The sequence below is a fragment of the Saimiri boliviensis genome, chromosome 11 (genome assembly GCF_048565385.1).
Source record: "Saimiri boliviensis isolate mSaiBol1 chromosome 11, mSaiBol1.pri, whole genome shotgun sequence".
NCBI lineage: Eukaryota > Metazoa > Chordata > Mammalia > Primates > Cebidae > Saimiri > Saimiri boliviensis.
In genome coordinates, this window is record NC_133459.1 from 73,716,424 (window position 1) to 73,736,907 (window position 20,484).

The window sequence follows — 20,484 nt, forward strand, 5'->3', positions numbered from 1 at the left end:
TAGGACTATGCAGTAAGTTCTCTCTCTTTTTCAGTCTATCCTACGCACTTCTACCAGATTGTCTCCTACTGCATAGTTTTTATTATGTAGTTTGCCTACTCAGAATCTTTTAGTGATTTCTCATGAAGTAAAAATTGAACTCCTTTGTCTAGTATAAAAAGTCCTCTGTAATTCTCAAAATATATTTTAGAATTACCTACATTAGAATTGCCTGAGATATTAGGTACCAGACTAGATTGTCAAGGATCTCCTATGGCTCAGGGATTTGCCTTCTTAATCAGTCTTTATGTGCTTATAAAACTTGTTGGCGTCTGCTTTATGATTTTCCTTTGTTTTCTACACGAACTATCACTCAGTTTCACATAATCTGCATTTCTGCAATTTTAATCTTGAAAATTGAATTGATTGTCATTACTATATTTAATTGTTTTCCATTTTATCATATTGACCTGATTGTGTATCATGCTTTCTAATGTACCTGCTCTAGCTGTTTCCATTGTGGAATACCGTCTCTTCTAGGCTCTTTACCTGTCAGAATTCATTCCAAAACTCTTTCCTATTTAAGCTTTTTTGGGGCTAAACTGGAAGTGAATTACCCTTCCTCCGAGAATTTTGTGGCTGTTTTATGGGACTTTTCATAATTACCATAATCAGTTGCTTATAAAGAAGCCTTTTTTTTTTTCCAACTATTTAGACTGTAAGCTCCTTGAGTTCTGTAATCATGTGAGGTACACATTCATTTTTGTAGTCCCCATAGATACATAAGCACAAGCTTTGAGGCCTGGAACATAGATGACAGTAGGTATTCAATAACTTTTCAATTTTAATAATAGACTAATTGGCAATTGATCAGTGTACCAAATAGATAGATGGGTTAATATATGATAGTCTTATTCTACCTCATAAAATCATTTTTGTGATTTTTTTCCTACACTCATTTTTCCTACACTTAAAAGCAAAAATAGAATCTGGAGTTGCTTGCTAGTATGAGTTGAAGGGATTATATATCTGGGAAACTCGCTAAGAGTTTACATAAAAAGTTAAGATTAAAAATGCTGATTCCTCTATCTAGTTCAGGCAAAGAGGAGAAATAAGAATTTTCTAGGTATATTTGCAGTCCTCAAGTTCTATTCAAGAACCAAATATCTAAAGGCCTTCTACATTCCCATTTTAAATATTATTTCTTGGGTATCCTGAAGTTTAGTTTATTAAGAATTAAGGCGTAATTTTAAATTGCTATTTATATTATTTATTTTTAAAATGTAATTTACCCCTCAGGCAGTATTTTCTGTTAAGTTCCAGCAGTTTCTATGTATGTACTCTCTATAGGAGCAACCAATTTTCTGATGATCCATTCTGTGTATCAGTTTATCTGTTGGGGAATTAAAATAGGAGATAGCAGAATAGTACTCTTGAGCATCATTTAAAAGTATGATTACCACATAGCAATGAACAATGCTGTTTTCCCATACCTTTTTAATGAGAAGGGGTTTGTAGAACCTATCTCTGGTGGATTTTCTGTTACTTTTTGGTATTATGTTGAGAAATCTGACCTATTTAGCAGAACTCTTATTATTGAAAAGTGATTTTCAAAAATATAAAATCTGATAAAGTAGCAAATACTCAGAAGAAATTATATTCTTCCAAATACAGAATTTCTTTTTTTTCTTCTTATATATTTTTTCCTTGTTGGATGAAACTGATTTATTCAAAGGAATTAGTTAACCCTTGAGTTCCATATGTCTATGGAAGGAGATAGAATATTGCCCACATGTCATTGAAACAACAATTATAGTATTCATATATATATAATGTATATTTTTCAATGACAGCAAAACCAAAGGAGTACCCCTGAGATGGAAAGACAGAGAGCTGTGTATCATCTAGCCACTAGGCTTGTTCAAACTGCTCGAAACTCTCAGTTGAATCCAGACAGTTTACGAACATATTTAAGTAATCTCAAGAAGAAGTACAAAGAAGATTTTCCCAGGACTGAACAAGTTCCAGGAAAGACTGAAGAATAGTAACAATTTACATCTTGTACTAATTTAATAATATATCTTAATTCAAGGAACCTAGAATTAATTTTTCTCCTTAGAGATAAGGAAATAATATTTGCTAAATTTCATATTTTAATTGAAAATTATATTACATTAATATCAAAATTGTCATCTATATACTATATATGAAAAATATTTGTTATAATTTAAATGAGAACTACTTGGAATGGTTTTTATGTTAGGAAAAAGTATAACATACCACTTTTTTCTCATAAAAATTCACAATTAAGACCTAAGTTTATTTATTTATACTTAAAAGTTATAGTTTAAAATATTACTGTAAATACCTTATGTTAATAAATAACTTTCTCTTTAGGTCTGGAAACTTTTATGAGCTTTTCTTTTACATTCTATTCTGAAGTAATAATGCCCTATGACTCAACAATTTATTAATTAGTACCCCACATTCCAAGACTGGAAGGTTCTGAAGTTCATCAGAGTAATTTTGGAATCACTCTGCTAAGTGAGTAATCTCAACCTAAAGGCCTAACATAGATAAGTTATTATTTTCTTGGGCAACTAAGTGTCTGAAATTCAAGGTATACATTTGAACCATTTATTCAGTGAGTTACAGTATTCACAGTAGTTTGACCCACCAACGTTATTCACAAACCACTTAGGGCCATATTTTATTCTATAATATTTAGTATTAATATTTGTTGATTTTATTAAACTTTCAGCATTATAAGTAAATATTAGTAGGCAAGTATATTGAAAAAGTTATAATTTAAATGATATGTGTATTATTTTGGAAAAGTGAATGTAAATTTTTTGTTTTACATTCAATTCAACATATATTAAATGTCTTGTTAGATTGCTTATATTCCCTATTGTCATGTTTTAGAAAAATTATCACAATATTTATAATTAACTATTAGCTATGTTCTAATTCACAGCCTCTGAAATAAATACTATTTTGTGTGGTCATTTCTAAAGGCAGTTAGGTAATTTAGGCTTGTGGCAAATTTCAAGAAGACACTGAGGAAGAATAGGGCATGGCAGATTGTTTAGGGTGGCAGGAAGGAAAAGAGAGGAAGCAATAAAAGGTAGAAGAGGAGTAGTCAGTGGGGAAAAATAACAGACAAGCAGAGACAGGTGCAACGTATCAAATATGCTGAATATTATTTCCTCAAATACGTTAACTTCTTTTTAGATTTAACCTCAATATTAGATTCCACCCAACTTTTAAGAAATTTTTCATGAATTAAAGCTTTTGATGCAAAAACCGCAGCCAAATGATTAATGTCTTTTATTTTAGAATTGAGATACTGAAATAAAAATAGGCTTATATCTTCTTAAATTACTTTTTCTTAAACCATTTTGTGTGTAGCAGAAACATACAAAAAAGCAAATCAAATAAAGATATAATTATTATGTCATGGGACTATGGAAGGAAGGTGAATACTAGGGAGACAATTCATTTCTTAATTTTAAGATCTGTTTGCTTTACTCTTTTGTTACTCTTTGCCTTTTTCTAATATTATAGATCATTATCTCATAATCCAGTCTTTCAAGGTAAATGCCCGTAATGTGTTAGCTAACTCCTTTAATTCCACCCCTAAGCCATTATTTTAGTCTGTTCCACCTGTCTCCTCACAGGATAAAATCCTACATAAGATAGTCTTTTTCAAGTTTAGGGGTAAAATATGTGAGGGGTGGAGAAGAAACACAGTTTATTCTCATGCCTAGGAAGTAATGCATTTATTTTTACATTTATATTCAGTAAAATATAATTTTTTTGATGTACCATCTTATGAATTTTGTACATTTATAGATTCACATAACTACCAGCAAAATCAGAATACAGAACAGTTCCTTCACCACAAAAGACTTGCTTGGTGCTGTTCCTTTGTAGTCAAATCCTTCCCTGACCCTTAACTTTAACCCAGCAATCACATGACTGTCTTCTTTCCCTATAGTTTTGGTTTTTTCCCAGAATGTCCAACGAATGAATCTATATAGTGTGTAACCTTTTGAGACTGGCTTCTTTTGCATAATGCATTGGAACCTATACAAGTTGCTGTGTCTTTTTATTGCTGACAATTATTTCATTGTTTATATGTGCCAGAGTTTGTTGTCCTTTCATTCACTGAGGGTCATTTGAGTTTTTAGTTTTCACTGATTATGAATAAAGCTGCTGTAAATCTTTCTATACAGGGTTTTTGGGGAGAATAAGTTTTCATTTATCTAGATTAAACAGGAGTGAAATAGCTGTGTCATATGGCATAAGTGTATGTTTTGCTTCATAAGAAGCTGCCAGACTTTTCCAGAGTGGCTATACCATTTCTCATTCTCTTTTTTTTCTTTTCTTTTTTTTATCTCTTTACCATTTCTCATTCTCATCAGCTATTTGTGAGTTGCAGTTGCTCCTCATGTTCACTAGTACTTGGCATTGTCAGCTTTCTTTTCCTTTTTTAATTGATCCATTTTAATAGGTGCATAGTGAGTAATGCTTTTAAAAAAAAAAAAAATTAAAGCTATTCTGATAACTTTTTAGCCAGCAGTGACGTTTTATTTTATTTATTTATTTATTTATTTTTGAGACAGAGTTTCGCTCTTGTTACCCAGGCTGGAGTGCAATGGCACAATCTCGGCTCACCGCAACCTCCGCCTCCTGGGTTCAAGCAATTCTCCTGCCTCAGCCTCCTGAGTAGCTGGGACTACAGGTGTGCACCACCATGCCCGGCTAATTTTTTGTATTTTTAGTAGAGACGGGGTTTCACCTTCTTAACCAAGATGGTCTCGATCTCTTGACCTCGTGATCCACCCGCCTTGGCCTCCAAAAGTGCTGGGATTACAGGCGTGAGCCACTGCGCCCGGCCCCGACATTTTATTTTTTTTTATGTTTTTTTTTTTTTTTAACTGCTTTTAGTCTACCCTGTCTGATAGCATATTTTGAAATCTGTTCCTTCAAGCAAAAGTTTTAGAATAAGTATTACTTTTAGAAAACCATAAAACAAATCTAATTCAATAACTGTTTTCTATGGACCAGGCAACATATTAGGTGTTAGTAGTACAAGAGATAGGACATTTGACTTTGAGGCCCTCAGGTGTAATAAAGAGAAAAAATAAAACACATATATTAGAATTGGAGCACTATGTGATAAGTACCATAATAGAGAAATGTTTAAGGCAATGGAACCAAGAGTATGTAACGTTTGTTGGTCAAACGGAATTTAAAGATTAAGATATATTGGGTTTTTAGGAAGGAAAAGGCATTTTAGATAGATTAGCATATGTGTAAGCAAAGATGTGTATAAGTAAAGATATGTAAAACAATAAGCAGCCTGGTTTAGCTAGAGGATACAGAGCATATGAGAGTGTGAGGCTTGGTGCTTTCTGTCAGTTTCTCCTATAAACCACTATAGAGTTTTAAGGTATGTTTGCGCTTGGGGGGTCAGCAAGGGATGGTGGTAGTAGTAATGATGGTATAACATGATTAGATTTGCATCTTAATAATATCATCTGGGAGTTAGCATGAATGATTTTTAAATGGGCAGTTGAAACCAGAGTTAAGGAGAACAAATAGTTTAAGAAACTATTTTAGTAGAGTTGATGAGGGTTAAAGGTAGAAATGATGGGAATGGGACAGATGCATGTAGGAGGAGGGAAGAGTTGAGTGGGCAGTGTCTGATGAAGGAGAGAAGACATTAATTTGAAAGATATTTCCTTTACGGGAACATGGATGGACCTGGAGGCCATTATCCTCAGCAAACTAATGCAGGAACAGAAATCAAAAACTCCGTGTTCTCACTTTTATAAGTGGGAGCTAAATTATGAGAACACATAGACACATGGAGGAGAACAACACACAGTGGGGCCTGGCAGAGGTTACAGACAGGAGAGAGAGAGTGTCAAGAAGAAGAACTAATGGATGCTGGGCTTAATATGTAGGTGATATAATGATCTGTGCAGCAAACCACCATGGCACACATTTAGCTGTGTAACAAACCTGCACATCTTGCACATATACACCTGAACTTTAAAAAAAAGACAAAAAATGTTTTAAATATGACAATAAAAAAGATATCTTCAAGTTCTAACCCTCAATACCTCAGAATGTGATGTTGTTTGGAAATAGGATTATTGCAAATGTAATCAGATAAGATATGACAGCTGTCCTTGTAAGATCACATGAAGACAGAGGGTAAAACCATAAGAAAAAAAAAAAAGAAAAGAAAAAGAAATGGTGCAGCTATAAGCCAAGGAAAGGAAACCACTAGAAGCTAGAAAGAGATAGGGAAGAATTCTCATAAAAGCTTCAGAGGGGCCGGGCGCGGTGGCTCAAGCCTGTAATCCCAGCACTTTGGGAGGCCGAGGCGGGTGGATCACGAGGTCAAGAGATCGAGAACATCCTGGTCAACATGGTGAAATCCTGTCTCTACTAAAAACACAAAAAAATTAGCTGGGCATGGTGGCACGTGCCTATAATCCCAGCTACTCAGGAGGCTGAGGCAGGAGAATTGCCTGAACCCAGGAGGCAAAGGTTGCGGTGAGCCGAGATCGCGCCATTGCACTCCAGCCTGGGTAACAAGAGCGAAACTCAGTCTCAAAAAAAAAAAAAAAAGCTTCAGAGGGAGGTGGGCCCTGGTGACACCTTGATTTTGGACTTTTAGGATTCATAACTGTGAGATAAGAAATAAAGTACCCAGTGTGTGGTACTTTGTTATGACAACTCTAGGAAACTAATGCAGAAGGGAAGAGTTCAGTATGATTGTGGGTGATGGTGGAGTGATCATGTTGAGAAATAGGAAAGTAATCAGAATTCCAGTAGGAAGAAATTCCTGAAACTTAGATGCTGCTTATTGCCTACTGTTTACAATAGGTATGAGCTATGGTCAATAAAAGTGAAGACTAGATCAAATTTATTAATTTGCTTAGAGTTGAAGACATATGAATAGAAGGATGGAAAAAAAGGATGGAAATTAGAGAATAAATGTAAAAAGATGTGCTAAGATATTTTGCCTGACAAATCACTTCATCTGGATCAGCAATCTAGTGTTTCTTTAAAGGTAGCTTTTAGGCTTTCTTTATATTAACTGATTTTTAACCAAAATATACAGCTATTTTACTTTTTCTAGTAAAGGAAATATTCATATGAAAAACCTGTGTATGATATGTACTTCTATATTTAAAATATGCTCAGTTATAAACATTTTAATAAAGTATGTAAATAAACATTTCTATAATTCAATCTTAAAATGTATTTTTACTTCACCCAAATGAAAGTGAAGGGCAAGAAAAAGCAAGTAATCTGGTTATATTGCTCCATGTCTTTGCTACTTTACTATTTACATTCTGTTCTTTAGAAACTGTAATAATAATATTCACACAGTTTATGTTAGTATAGGACCAGAGTGAACACTCTATGAGTTGTCACGCTTTGATAGTACCCAGTCTGTGAATGGACAGTGGAAACTGCTACTATCTGCCATAATTTGCGAAGACAGGTCCTAAAATATATAGTGAAAAGATGGGAACAGGTGCTCATTGTCAAGAACTGTGACAAGTCTGGTATTTTTACCCTAACTGCAAGCAAGCAGTTTAGCCTGCCATCTCTTCATGCTTGCTGTCAGAGGCCAAGAAACTCCTGGTTAGAAACAAAGGATTTTATTACTAATGGCATTAGCAAGTAGCATAAGATTCATGCTTGTGTAAATTCCACTTAGATCCACCCTCCAAGATAACGGAGTGGTCCAAGTAGATGTGGACACAGTAGATTTGTGTCACAGCTGAGGGGCTCAGAGCTCTGTTTTTTTAGGGAAGTTTTTTCGTGATGAAAGAACATACAGTATTAACCTATATTTGCATTTTAATGTAATTTGGATCGAAATAGTTCATTTTTCTTTGTGTAAAATGCATATAATTTATTCCATTCTGTAGAAGGTAGTAGGCAGAGTCACGTATTGATTAAAAAGTTATCCAGTTAAGATGTTGTGTGAAAATATATTTTCTGGCACTGTTCTTTTTTTTCCGAGACGGAGTTTCGTAGTTTTGCTCTTGTTACCCAGGCTGGAGTGCAATGGCGCAATCTCGGCTCAACGCAACGTCCGCCTGCTGGGTTCAGGCAATTCTCCTGCCTCAGCCTCCTGAGTAGCTGGGATTACAGGCACGCACCACCAGGCCCAGCTAATTTTTTGTATTTTTAGTAGAGACAGGGTATCACCATGTTGATCAGGATGGTCTCGATCTCTTGACCTCATGATCCACCCGCCTCGGCCTCCCAAAGTGCTGGGATTACAGGTGTGAACCACCGGCCTGAAAATATATTTTCTAAATGAATGTTCAATACAATAAAAACTTACTTGAAGTTAATTTTTATTAACTTCTAAGCCATACTTTGGTAAGCATTGTTAAGGAACTTAGGACATTGATGTGTGTTAGATTTCTAAATTCAGATAGTTCTGTAGACGAGCAGGAATTAGAAGTGAAAGTATTCCATTTGGGAGCATATTGTTGGTTAATAGTTGATTCCTGATGGTTATTCTGCAAAGATGTAATAGTTCACATGGATCTTTGTATCTTGTTGAAGGAATGTAATCAAACCAATTTGAAATAATTGGACGTCTTCCTAAACTCAGCTGTGTCTGAAGAAAAGCAAAATATTTTACTTTTGTAATGTTTTGTAATTTGGATTAGTCTAAATTATTAACACTTATTTTTAATTTAAATTTAGAAAATAGATTATAAATTTATAAAACCCTTATAACTTTTTTCCAAAGTATTTTTACTTGAGGCAAGTATTTTATTTCCATTTTTTTCACAAGGATAAACTTTAAATAATCTGTATGTCTAAGGACACAAGGCAAAAATTTTTTACGACTATGAATCTGAACAAGTTTTTAATTTTAGTTGGATTGTACTTACATTTTATCAACTTCTTCCTGTAGAGTAGTTATGGTCGACTTAGCCACATAGTAGAATTATCTGTGAAACTATAAAAAACTAGTGCTCAGGCCCTACTCCACAAATTCTGATTCAACTAGTCTGGGATTGGATGCAGACAATGTAAGTCCTAAAGGTTTCCCAGGAGATATCCATTGTAGAATAAGGTTTCTATTGTAAAGTTTCACATATAAGAAGACCCGGGAGGCCTGTCCAAATGAAAAGTTGTCTTTTTTTTTTTTTCCCCATAGAGACGAGGTCTCACTGTGTTGCCCAGGCTGGTCTCAAAATTCTGGGCTCAAGTGATCCTCCTACCTTGGCCTCCCGAAGTGCTGGGATTACAGGTGTGAGCCACCACGCCTGGCCTAAAGATGTCTCTTTTAAAGGTTTAGAAAGGCATCTTTTAAAATGAATCTTACAGGTCAAATGTCAACAGATTGACTTAGGAGGAAAAGACATTGCTGTATTACAGAAATATTCTCCACTAGAACATATACTCCACAGGTTACATGACACTATTTCTTATCTAATTATATTACATATATAATGCATTCATTATTTATTCAATTATTTAACTATTAAAGAATATATACTTAACATTGTGGTAAGTGCTTGGGATAATTGCTAGGGCAGGTAAAATAGACATAGCCTCTGTGCTTGCAAGACTCGTGATGTAGAGGTAGAAATATCTAAACATACACTTACAACAGAAAATATGTGCTGTGATAGGGAAAACTACTGGGAAGTGTGGAAATGCAGAACAGAGGTATTTAAAGTGTTTTTTACGCAGTTTTAATGCTACTCTTTATCTTCTTGCTCAATGCTATTTTACTTTATTAAACTGCAATTGATTGGAACTCAGCTATAATTTTTTTGCCACTTAGGCAGGTGATTTTGGTCAACTCACTCTATGCTAGTGCTTTTCTACCGGGGTTGTATCTCAGGAATAGCATTCATGGAACTTGCTGAGAATTTGTATGTTATGTAACAATTGTGCAGGACTAATACTGGACCAAGGACAAGCAAGTTTCTGAAAATGAAAAAAAATTATTTTTGTTTTAAAAATGGGTTGCCAAAATAATTTGATAAATTGGCTTTGCTTATAGTTGGCCCAAGCATTCTTTTAAAGGTTTAGAAAGGCATCTTTCATTGCTGAGGCATTAAAGAAAAAAAAAATAGTACAGTTATATCTTTTATGAGTTTATTTCTGAAATCACATCCTTAAAGGATAGGGGAACTGCTGGATTCCTTGATAATTTGACTTATTTCTTGCTACTGATGGAAATAATTTGATTTGATGCTGACGCTGGCAGTTCATTTTGACAGGGGAGCATATCTTATATGCTGTTAATTGTTTTCTCTACATTTGGTGTATTCCAGAAACCTTACCAAGGAGATCATCACATTTCTGAGGGTTAGATATTTTCAGTTGAACAAATAATTTAAGCCTTTATTTATATTTTTATAATGCTTGACATTGCTTTGAGAACTTGAATGCAAAATCTGTTTTTTGACATATGATTGTATTTGTGGGGAGAAATGTAACCCTCATTTTGAAATATTCAACTAGAAAGGAGGTCTGTTAAATTTTTTTGATTTTGTTGTTAAAGGACAGAGAAATATTAAACAGTTTAAAAAATATCATTAGGATATAATATATATCTACTTAATACTAAAATACATATAACTTAAAATTCTTTCATATTTCTAAAAACAAAGAAGTAAAGAACTGTTTGAGATTTTCCCTATTATTTTTATTAATAGGCATATACTCAGTGATCTGTCACTGGATGTAATCTATAAATTAAAAATTAACAATTATTTCCTTTACAGTTGAATCTTAAGATTCACCGATATTTGAACCTTTTCCCCCACTTAAAAGCAGTATTTTGCTTACCTCTATTTCCTTGACTGAAATGACAGAAAGCACTCTGGAACATAGTACCAAACATGTTTTGGCATCTTCGTGGATGTCAGCCAATTCACGATCAACCATTACTCTCACTCTTGAAGGGTAGAGTACTATTGTTAAGACAATGTTGATAGGGTTTTTTTCTCTTTCTAAGATTCCATATTGCAGTAATATTTTAAAGATATTAGACTGTCTTGTCTGAGCTACGTAAAGGAGAGGTGTGATGCCACTTAATGGGCTTGGACAGTATACTGGTGTGAAAGTTCTGTGAATTAAACAAAACAAAACTCACTGGATATAGAATTAAGAAATGTGACAAACACTTTGTATTACTAGTAATGGAAAAATAATAGTATTATCTTAAATGTTAAATATCTTAAATGTAACTTTATATATTACTTAAAAAATTTTTTTCACTCTATGAATCTAGGTCAAACTGAAGGTTAAAAGAAAACTCCTACCAAACACTTAAACCCCCTTTACAGTTGTAAAAATAAGCAAAGCCAGTTTATCATATATGTAAAGTGTTTACTTTTAGTCATAGCAATTCTAGTTGAGAAATCTATACTGCTTAGGACAGTATTTCAAATTTGAGGTAGCTCTGGAAAAAATAAAATGGAAAAGAAGGACAGACCTTTTCGATTTGACTTTATTAAATAGAAAAGAATGTGATCATTGGCATATCTTTTTGTTTTTGTTCTTCTTGATCATATATCAGATATGAGCTTTAATTGAGTTTGGAGATTAGGAAAGGAATAAATGCAACTATTTTTATTCTATGTTTTTCACTTTAATAAAATTAGAATTGGTTGGGCTAAGGAAATGTAAATTATAGTGAGAGCTGTATCACATCCCTCAAGGGTAGAATTTTCTTCTTGAGTAAAAGTTTGAGTCTCCTCTGAAATCTTGTTTTTCCTAGAGTGCCACAGGATGGCTAGAGTTAAAAATTTCCCTTCCCTTATGACAGAAATGAAAATTTTATTTTTTCTAATGGTATATACTTCTTGCAGTTGTTTCGTTTAATAGACTTTTATGCTGTTATGTTGGTCACTGTAATTATTGTTGTGGTGTCCTTGACCACAGGGGATTTTATTAGCAAGCCAAAATTATTAGTAAGCCATAATTTTGCCAAGTAATGTGGTTTTTAGGCTAACAAAAGTGAAATTTTATTAATGATTTTTGTCTGTGGAATTCCCTTGACTGGCCTAATAAAATACGGCAGAAAGCCACACACAGTATAAATACTGATTTTAGACAACTATTCAGAGCAAGGAAAGTCTTATGAAAAAAGGGGAACTTTGGGGACGGGCCCGGTGGCTCAAGCCTGTAATCCCAGCACTTTGGGAGGCTGAGGCGGGCGGATCACAAGGTCAAGAGATCAAGACCATCCTGGCCAACATGGTGAAACCCCGTCTCAGAAAAAAAAAAAAAAGAAAAGAAAAGAAAAGAAAAAAGGGGAACTTTAAGATTGCATGTATAGTACTTAGGTAAAATGGGAGGCAGCATGGTATAATGGTATAAACAACAGAGACAAATGTTCCAGGTTCTAAGTTTTGACTCTTCTAATTGGGCAAGTTGTGTGATCTTTGGCAAGTTGGCCTCTTTACATCTGTTTCCACAAGCATTTATGTACTCATGTGCTCATTCCCTCATTACCTATTTAACACTTGCTTGTCTAGAGTGTACAGAGGAGTAGATACACCGAGATGAAAGATATAGTTCTTGATTATTATTATAATCTAGTAAGGAAAACACAATAAATTGTATAAAAGCAATACAAGGTGACAATCACAATGATAGAAGCATGTTCAGGTACTGTAGTAACACTGAGGAAGGGTACTTAACTCTATCTGAAATGGTCATTTTCTGTAGGTTATCCAGAAACTGATTTGAAAGATTAGCAGGTGTTTTCCAATAAAAAGATTCAAAAGAATGTTTTAGGCACAAGCATAAACCAGCACTGGAGGATTGCTATACCTGAACCAGCTACAGAAAATAAATATTTTGTAATAGATGAACTGTTTTCACACTGTTTTTTGAAGAATCTGACAAAACTAAGAAAAGATAGTTTTTCTGGTTGAGGTCCAAGAGCCCTTACCCCTACTGGGCCTGAATCCAAAAAGTATATAGTTGGAAAGTCACTGGACCAACTAGTTTATGTCCAGAGCTTCACCAAACTCTGATGGCAGGATTTTGTAATTAAAAAAATAGTTTAGTATAGTGCAAAGTAGCATTTTAGAAATCAAGATGTAGGTTTTTGTCGTAACTCTGTCACTGGGACTATACATACACATATATATATATATATATATATATATATATATATATATACACACATATACATATGAATATGGATATGTATTATTTCCTCTCTCTCCTGGAGTCATCTCCAGACCAGTAATGTCCTGGACATCTCATCCTTTCTTTTTATAAATACTTGCAACACATAGAGAACTTCTAAACTACTTCTCTTTCTACATTATCTATCATTGGTATGCAGTTTTCCAAACGACCGCTGCATCCAGGTCTTTCACATGTCTTTACTTTGTATTTATTCTTCTCCCCCACCTTTATTTTTTTCAATTTTGTGATAAATCTAGCTCATCTTTATGAGACCTTGTCTAACAAACTCTTTTGTGAAGTTTTCTTTGATTACCCTGATACACCTCATACTTCTCAGGGCACTTTGTACATAACTACATTAAATTTGTATCATGGCCAGGGGTGGTGGCTCATGCCTGTAATTCCAGCACTGTGGGAGGCTGAGGTGGGCAGATCACCTGAGGTCAGGAGTTTGAGGCCAGCCTGACCAACATGGAGAAACCCCATCTCTATTAAAAATACAAAATTAGCCAGGCATGGTGATGCATGCCTGTAATCCCAGCTACTCTGGAGGCTGAGGCAGGAGAATCACTTGAACTCGGGAGGAGGAGGTTGCATGCATTCTAGGCTAGGCAACAAGAGTGAAACTCCATCTCCAAAATAAATAAATAAATAAATAAATAAATTCGTATCATTTGGAAAACGTATTTAACATCTCTAAACTTTCATTTTCTCATCAAAACAATCTACAAGTGTAAGCTCCCAAAAGACAGTAATTTTCATCTTAATTCACGACTGTATATTTAAGTGCCTAGAACAATGCTGGGCCCACATTAGGCACTCAAATATTTGTTAATTGGAAATTTTTTACTGGAAATTTTGACTATATATATGTGATAGTAAAAAAAATCCTTGAATTTGTCTTGTAGCTTTCAGGCCTAATAAGATTTTTGTTGATGTGCAATTACTTAAACTTTTCAAAGACAATTTAATGTATTCACCTCACTAGTCCTTAAGAAAATATTTGACTTAAGAACCCTGTAAGTATGGGAATTTGAGAGACTTAGGAGACAAAATATACCATAAGTGGTCATTATTAAGATTTAGAGATATTAGTTGATTCTAACATATTAAGATTGACATTACCTTTAGAAGATATTGAATGAATACTAAAAAATGTTGGAAACATGAGTAAAACTCAAATAGATTTAAAATGAGATTTAAAAGTCTAATCTCTACCCAAATGACATTTGATTAATCCTCATGTTTAAAGAGTATGTTACTGTAAACCAGAATTTGCTTAATCTGTACTGACAGTTAATTATAGCAGTACTTATATGGATGAAGTACAGCAAGCAAAGCAAGATTAGTTTTTAAATGTGAGGTTAATGAACTGAACCCTTGGTATCTGAAAACCTGTCATAATGCTTATGAAATGGGGCATAATATTTCCATATAGACATTCAGAGAGTGATTCTGTTTTTTAGCTGTAATTATTTCTAATTTTTTCCCTTCTGATTCTCCATTTCTGAAAAATCTGAAAGATGCTTCTCCATAACAATTTTGTGTGTGTGATATTTCACATAGTTGACTTTCTTAACACTTTGTTTTCCTTTTACTTAGTTGGGCTAGTCTCTCCAAGTAACCCATTTATCTCTTTGGGTATTTCTCCTCAACCATCTTTCACTGGCTTCTCTTCCTCTGCCCTCAACATCCAAGTAAGTATGCATGGCATTTAGACCATTTTTTTGACTATTCCCAGGAAATTTCATTTATGACCGTAACTTCAATTCCTGTCCATTTATTTATTTTAACAAATATTGAATGCATACTATATGCCAGGAACTGTTTTAGGTGCTTGGGTTATATCAGGAAACAAAATAAGTATCCCTACTGTCTTGCTTATATTATAGTGAATGATTAGCAACAATATAGGATAAACATAGTAAACGAGCAAATTTTATATTAGATGTTGATAAGTGCTTGGAAAGAAAAGTAGAGCAGAGTAAGTATGGATATGCTGTGGGTGGGTATAGTTAGGACATTTAAAAATATTAAATAGGATGATAGGAGAGTACATTATTGAAAGATGACATTTGAACAAAGACAAGAAGGAGGTGAGGAAGTTAACCATTTGGATATTTCATGGCCCTGTGGTGGAAGAGTGTGCCTGGATTGAAGGGAGAATAAGGGAACAAGTGTGGCTCAAAGAAGACAGAGGTAATGGGATGCCACATTATTTAGAGCTTTATGGGTCACTGTACAAACGTCCCCTTTTAATCTAAACCAAATGGACGAGTCATTGGATGTTTTGAGTAGAAAAGTAATGTGATCTGCTGTTTGTTGAGAATTTGTTATAGGATAGAAGGAAAGAAATCACTTAGCTTGGAACATAGTAGTGTAGGCTGTATATTATTTGCAGGTAGAACCAACAGATATCCTAATATAGATGTGAGTTGTAAAAGAAACATTAAGGTTGGCACTGTATATCTAGCCATGTACTGCACATCTCTACCTGGATATCCATTAGGCAGTGCAAACTCACATTTCCAAAACTTAGGTTTTTGTAATATTTTATCTTGCTAAGTTTGTGGTATGACCATTTTGGTAGGCTGAATAATGGCCCCTCAGTATGGCAAATATGACTTTGCAGATATGATTAAGATCTTGAGGTGGGAGATTAACTAGGTGGGCCCATGTAATTGCAGGAGTCCTTGTAAGTGCAGAGAATGTTGGAAGCAGAGTCAATGAATAAGATATGATGGCATTATGGTGATAGCTTTGAAGATGAAGAGGCCATCAGCCAAGGAATGTAGATGGCCTCTGAAAGCTGGCAAAGGCAAGGAAACAGATTCTTCCCTATTCTCCATAAGGGATCAGACCTACTAACAATTTGATTTAGCTCTGTAAGACTATTTTGGACTTCTGATCTCCAGAACTATAAGAACTAAACTGTCGATTCGTGTTGTTTTAAGCCACTAAGTTTGTGGCAATTTGTTGCAGGAGCAACAGGAAACTAATGCAATTTTCAACCACTCTCAAAATTTAGAAATCTGAAAATTAACTCTTTTTTCTCTTAGATCCTCCAATTATAATAACTTACTGTGTCTTGTTATTTTGTCTAAAGATCTCTCTCCTTTCTCCCACTGCTATTGTTTCAGTTTAAGGTCTCATTGTAATTTACCTGGACAGTTGTAGTATCAAAGGGCGACCGGAGGTTGGGAGGGATGTTGGCAGAGCAGAATTAGTTCTCCCCTCAAAACTATTATAAATACATGTGTAAATTAAGTACACACACTATGCATGCTATGCAAATTCAGCCTCAGGGATCTTCTCTAATCACCTCCCTTTGAAAAAATTAGATCACTTTCCGCCAACTCTTCCTGCATAGAACATTGTACTTGCAGGGCTTGAGTAGTCTGCTAACTGGTTTCCCTACCCTAGCTGCAGCCTATGTTCCCAAAATCGAGTCTTCAAATGGGGGCTGATGAATCTTTTTTCTACAAGTTGACCTTCACTGGCCAGGCGTTACCTGTGGTATAAATTTCATGTTCCTCAGTCTGGCCTACAAAGTCCTTCATTCTTTCAATTCCAGTGTTCATTTCTCTTACTACCTGATTCCGATCTCACTCTCTAGCTGTTACTAAACTGCTTGTAGTCATTGGATACAACAATGTTGTTTATATCTCCCTTAGTTTCAGTCATCCTCTTTCTATCTAGATTACATGTCTTCAAGGGAACTTGAAGAAAGAAAAACTCTCCATTGTCTTTTAAAAATCAGTTTAAGACATCACCTATTCTAGTGAGCCTTCTCAGAGACCTATTCCTCCCTGTTAAGTTTCTTTCTCTGCTCTTTCTACCTGTACATGCTTCTATTTTTGTATCTATAGAGTAGTTATAATTGCTGTTTACCTTTATGCCTCACTTCTAGTATGTGAGCTCTCTAAAATCAGGAAATATGTCTACTTTGTTTTTGTATCCCCAATAAATAACATAGTGCCTGGCACTGAGAAAATGCTTAATAAATTATTATTGTTATTTGAATGGAATGACATCTTCTCTCTTTAGCCACCTACAATCTGTCACACCATAGAATTTAGATGTTTTTTGCAGGTTTGTGGTGAAAATGAACAAACTTGAATTTCTTTTCCTCATTAATTCTATCTCCTCTCCTCCAGGGAGATATAATAGAGAAATTATCAAATTAGAGTGTAAACAAGGGAGGATGACCAAAGAATGATGTTGTCGAAGTAAAGAACAACAGATAGGAAATTTGTAATGTTCATTATGAGGACATAATAGGTGTGTTCAAATATTTGAGAAGTTTTCATGTAGAAAAGAGTTAGCAGATTGATTTTTATGGCCACAGGGGCAGGGTTGGAGAAGTGCAAGCAGATTTCAGCATACTACGAGAAAGAATGATCAAATAAAACTATTTCAAAATTCACTAATTCAACAAAATCTTAATTGAACAGTTGCTATGTGTATGACATAGTTTCACACACACTATCCGTAAGGATAGTGAGCAAACAAACCAATGAAAAAAGGAACAACAGTAAATAAACAGGTCAGTGATCAGTGGGTGCAGAGAATTAAAGTAAAATACTATAATAATGACTAAGTGGTTTCTTTAGATTGTGTGAGTAGGAAAGGCCTCTTTGAGAAGATGATATTTATACTGTGACCTAGCTGATGAGGAGGAAGATCCAAGTGAACAGATTTTTCAGGCAGAGGGAACAGTGTTTTGAGGCCTTACAGGTAGGAATGAACTTGGAAAAACAAGGACCCCCAAGGCGAAGGAATGGTTTGCCTCAGGAAATAGTTAACTCATTACTACTAGAATCGTTCAAGAAGAGACCAATGAGCATCAACCAGTGATGCCCTACAGAGGGTTGCTGTCCAGAGTAAAGGTCTGCTAATGAATTCTTAGGCTCCATCGAAATTTAAAATTCTGTGATTCTGAAAGGTCCAAATGATGTTGTGATCAGTAGAACTGGCCTGTAATGGGTTTTACCTTGTGGATGCATCTAAATTGAAATTTATTAATTTTAAACCTGTCTTAAGATGGTTATTAATGGCACTCTATCATGTTCTATGATGTTTCTCTTTGTTTCATTTTCATTCTAGCTTTCCTCTCTGTGCTTCCTTTTTTAATTTGTAAAAATGTATCTCTATCCCTCTGTTTGACTCCATTTTTGTTTCTAATGGGACGTTCAGGGTTATAGACAGACACTGCTTAGCCCAGCTAGTGACAGTCAGCTTTAGAAGCTTTGCCGATCTCTTCTGTAGTTACAAATATAATAGTTGCTTAAAACACAAAGTACTATTCGGTGGTTTTGTTTACTGTTGTTTCCAAACCACAGCTGTCAGTTCATGTACTTTAGTAATCATTAAGAAATCCAGTGGTTCTGCAATACCATAGTGATGCACAAACAAGAAAAAACTCTGCTTTAGGTAGAACCTAAATTGATTTAGTCTTTAACTGATTTTGTCACTTTTGTTTTTCATTGCATACATGCATCTATCATTGCACCTAATGCGGTGCTGCATACATAGTAAGGTGATCAAGAAATACTTTGCTGAATGAATGAGCACATGTGTGTTTGCTTTATTCAGATAAACATCCTAAAATCAAAGAATAAATTAAAGTTAGTGCAAACTAGGTTACTTTAGAATCTATTTTACAGGCTCTATCAAGATGATACATTGGAGATTTTATTTTCATGAGATCCTCAGTAGTATGTATTAGGTCGGTTGATATGTGAAGACTATAAAAATTCGGCTCTATAATAAATAGCATCAGGTACTTGACCTTCATTGTGCTCAAATTTAGAGAATTTGGGGTCCAATTTATCAATGTTTAACACAAATAGGGAATTGCTGTGTTTAATAAGCATTACTCTGTGAAGATGTGTGCATATTCCCAACTGTACTTTGAAAGTCAGCTTATAAATATATATAAATATAAAACCTCAGGATTCTCAGAAATAGGAAATCATAGTATTACATAATGAAGTGTCTTTGTTTAGAGAAACTTGTTGTTTAGCACTACAGAATCACTAATGATTCATAGGTATATAATAATGTACATATAGGTATAAATGAAGTACATGAAGAGTAAAGGAGTGAATAAATGGTCAAGCAATTAGGTGAGAATTCCTTATTTCACATATAGCCACTATTCATATTAATTTTAGAAAAAAAGAAGCACTCCACTCCCCTAAAGATAAATTTTCTTATTCTATAGTGAAAACATGTGAGATTATTACCTCCATATCAGTGCCAGGTTACAGCTTCTGTCTTGAACATAGTCTTTTGTCTTCTTGAGAAGCAATTCCACAAAGTCAGGATTACCTTTTCTGGCAAAAACCCAGTACAGAATTGTATTCACACATATTTCAGTAAAGTCGAGGTTAAAACTTACTTCAAAACGGTATCCTGATTTTTCCACAAATGCAATGTAATCTGTGAGTAGTGCGTCAAAACCATCCAAATCCACATACCTCAGAATTTTTGCCAGTGACCTGTAAATCCTAGGTTCATAACAGTGATATCCCCACTGACCCAAAAACTGCAAAGAGGGTCTTTTAACAATTTTGTCAAGGAGATTACAGAATATATTGCTTCTTGGACAAGAAGTCTTACGACATAATTTTGTCGATTTACTCATTGTTACTTATAGCAGCGGTGTAGAAATAAAATCAGAGGTAAGCATACTGTAATCCTCCAGTTACATAGTTTGATAATGTGTATCAAACTATGGCTTTACTCCACAAACAGAAGTGCCCTTTAAACTGTAACCAGGAAAAATATGTGAGATATTACCATAAAGTAATGGATGACATCACAATAGGTGGAGATTTGTCACCAGCATAGGTCAGAGATTGGAGATATTATATGTAACTAGTGACATTTGAAAGAGACATGTTGGACAGAAATGGCATGCATGAAAGCTAAGATAATATATTTAATTTTCTAAGAATTCAATTCAAGGTAGCTGGCATATTTCTTCAGTTCTGCATGTTTCTGCAGTAGGCTAAATAATAGTAATAAACAGATTAATTATCCGTTGTGGACATTGTATAAGCAGAAAATGATTGCTAGACTGAATAAATTCAAGTGTTGTTCACATGTTCTGCATGAATACTGTATGCTCTCACTTAATCATCATTGACTATTTTCCCCTATCTTATAGTTGAGGAAATTGAGGCTTCATGGGTAGTTTTTGTTGTTTTTGGTTTTTGTTTTCTGAGCAGAGTCTCAGTCTGTCACCCAAGCTGGAGTACAGTGGTATGATCATGGCTC

At 34.5% G+C, this 20,484-nt stretch overlaps 2 protein-coding genes across 2 annotated transcripts in view; one reads left to right on the plus strand and one right to left on the minus strand.

Annotated features, from left to right (window-relative positions):
• MSH4 (mutS homolog 4) overlaps nt 1-2,385 on the plus strand; it is a 103,237-nt gene extending 100,852 nt beyond the window's left edge. The window contains exon 20 of the mRNA XM_003921400.4: nt 1,833-2,385. Within this exon, the coding sequence (XP_003921449.1) occupies nt 1,833-2,024 (192 nt within the window). The 3' untranslated portion in view covers nt 2,025-2,385. The remainder of the gene's footprint in view (nt 1-1,832) is intronic.
• Nucleotides 2,386-8,361: 5,976 nt separating this feature from the next.
• ASB17 (ankyrin repeat and SOCS box containing 17) lies at nt 8,362-19,970 on the minus strand. The gene is made up of 3 exons (XM_003921399.3): nt 19,449-19,970; nt 10,843-11,122; nt 8,362-8,647 (listed from the first exon to the last, which is right to left on the minus strand). Exons 1-3 carry the CDS (start codon nt 19,847-19,849, stop codon nt 8,441-8,443), a joined length of 888 nt encoding a protein of 295 aa, XP_003921448.1. The 5' UTR covers nt 19,850-19,970; the 3' UTR covers nt 8,362-8,440.
• Between the last annotated feature and the right edge of the window lie 514 nt (nt 19,971-20,484).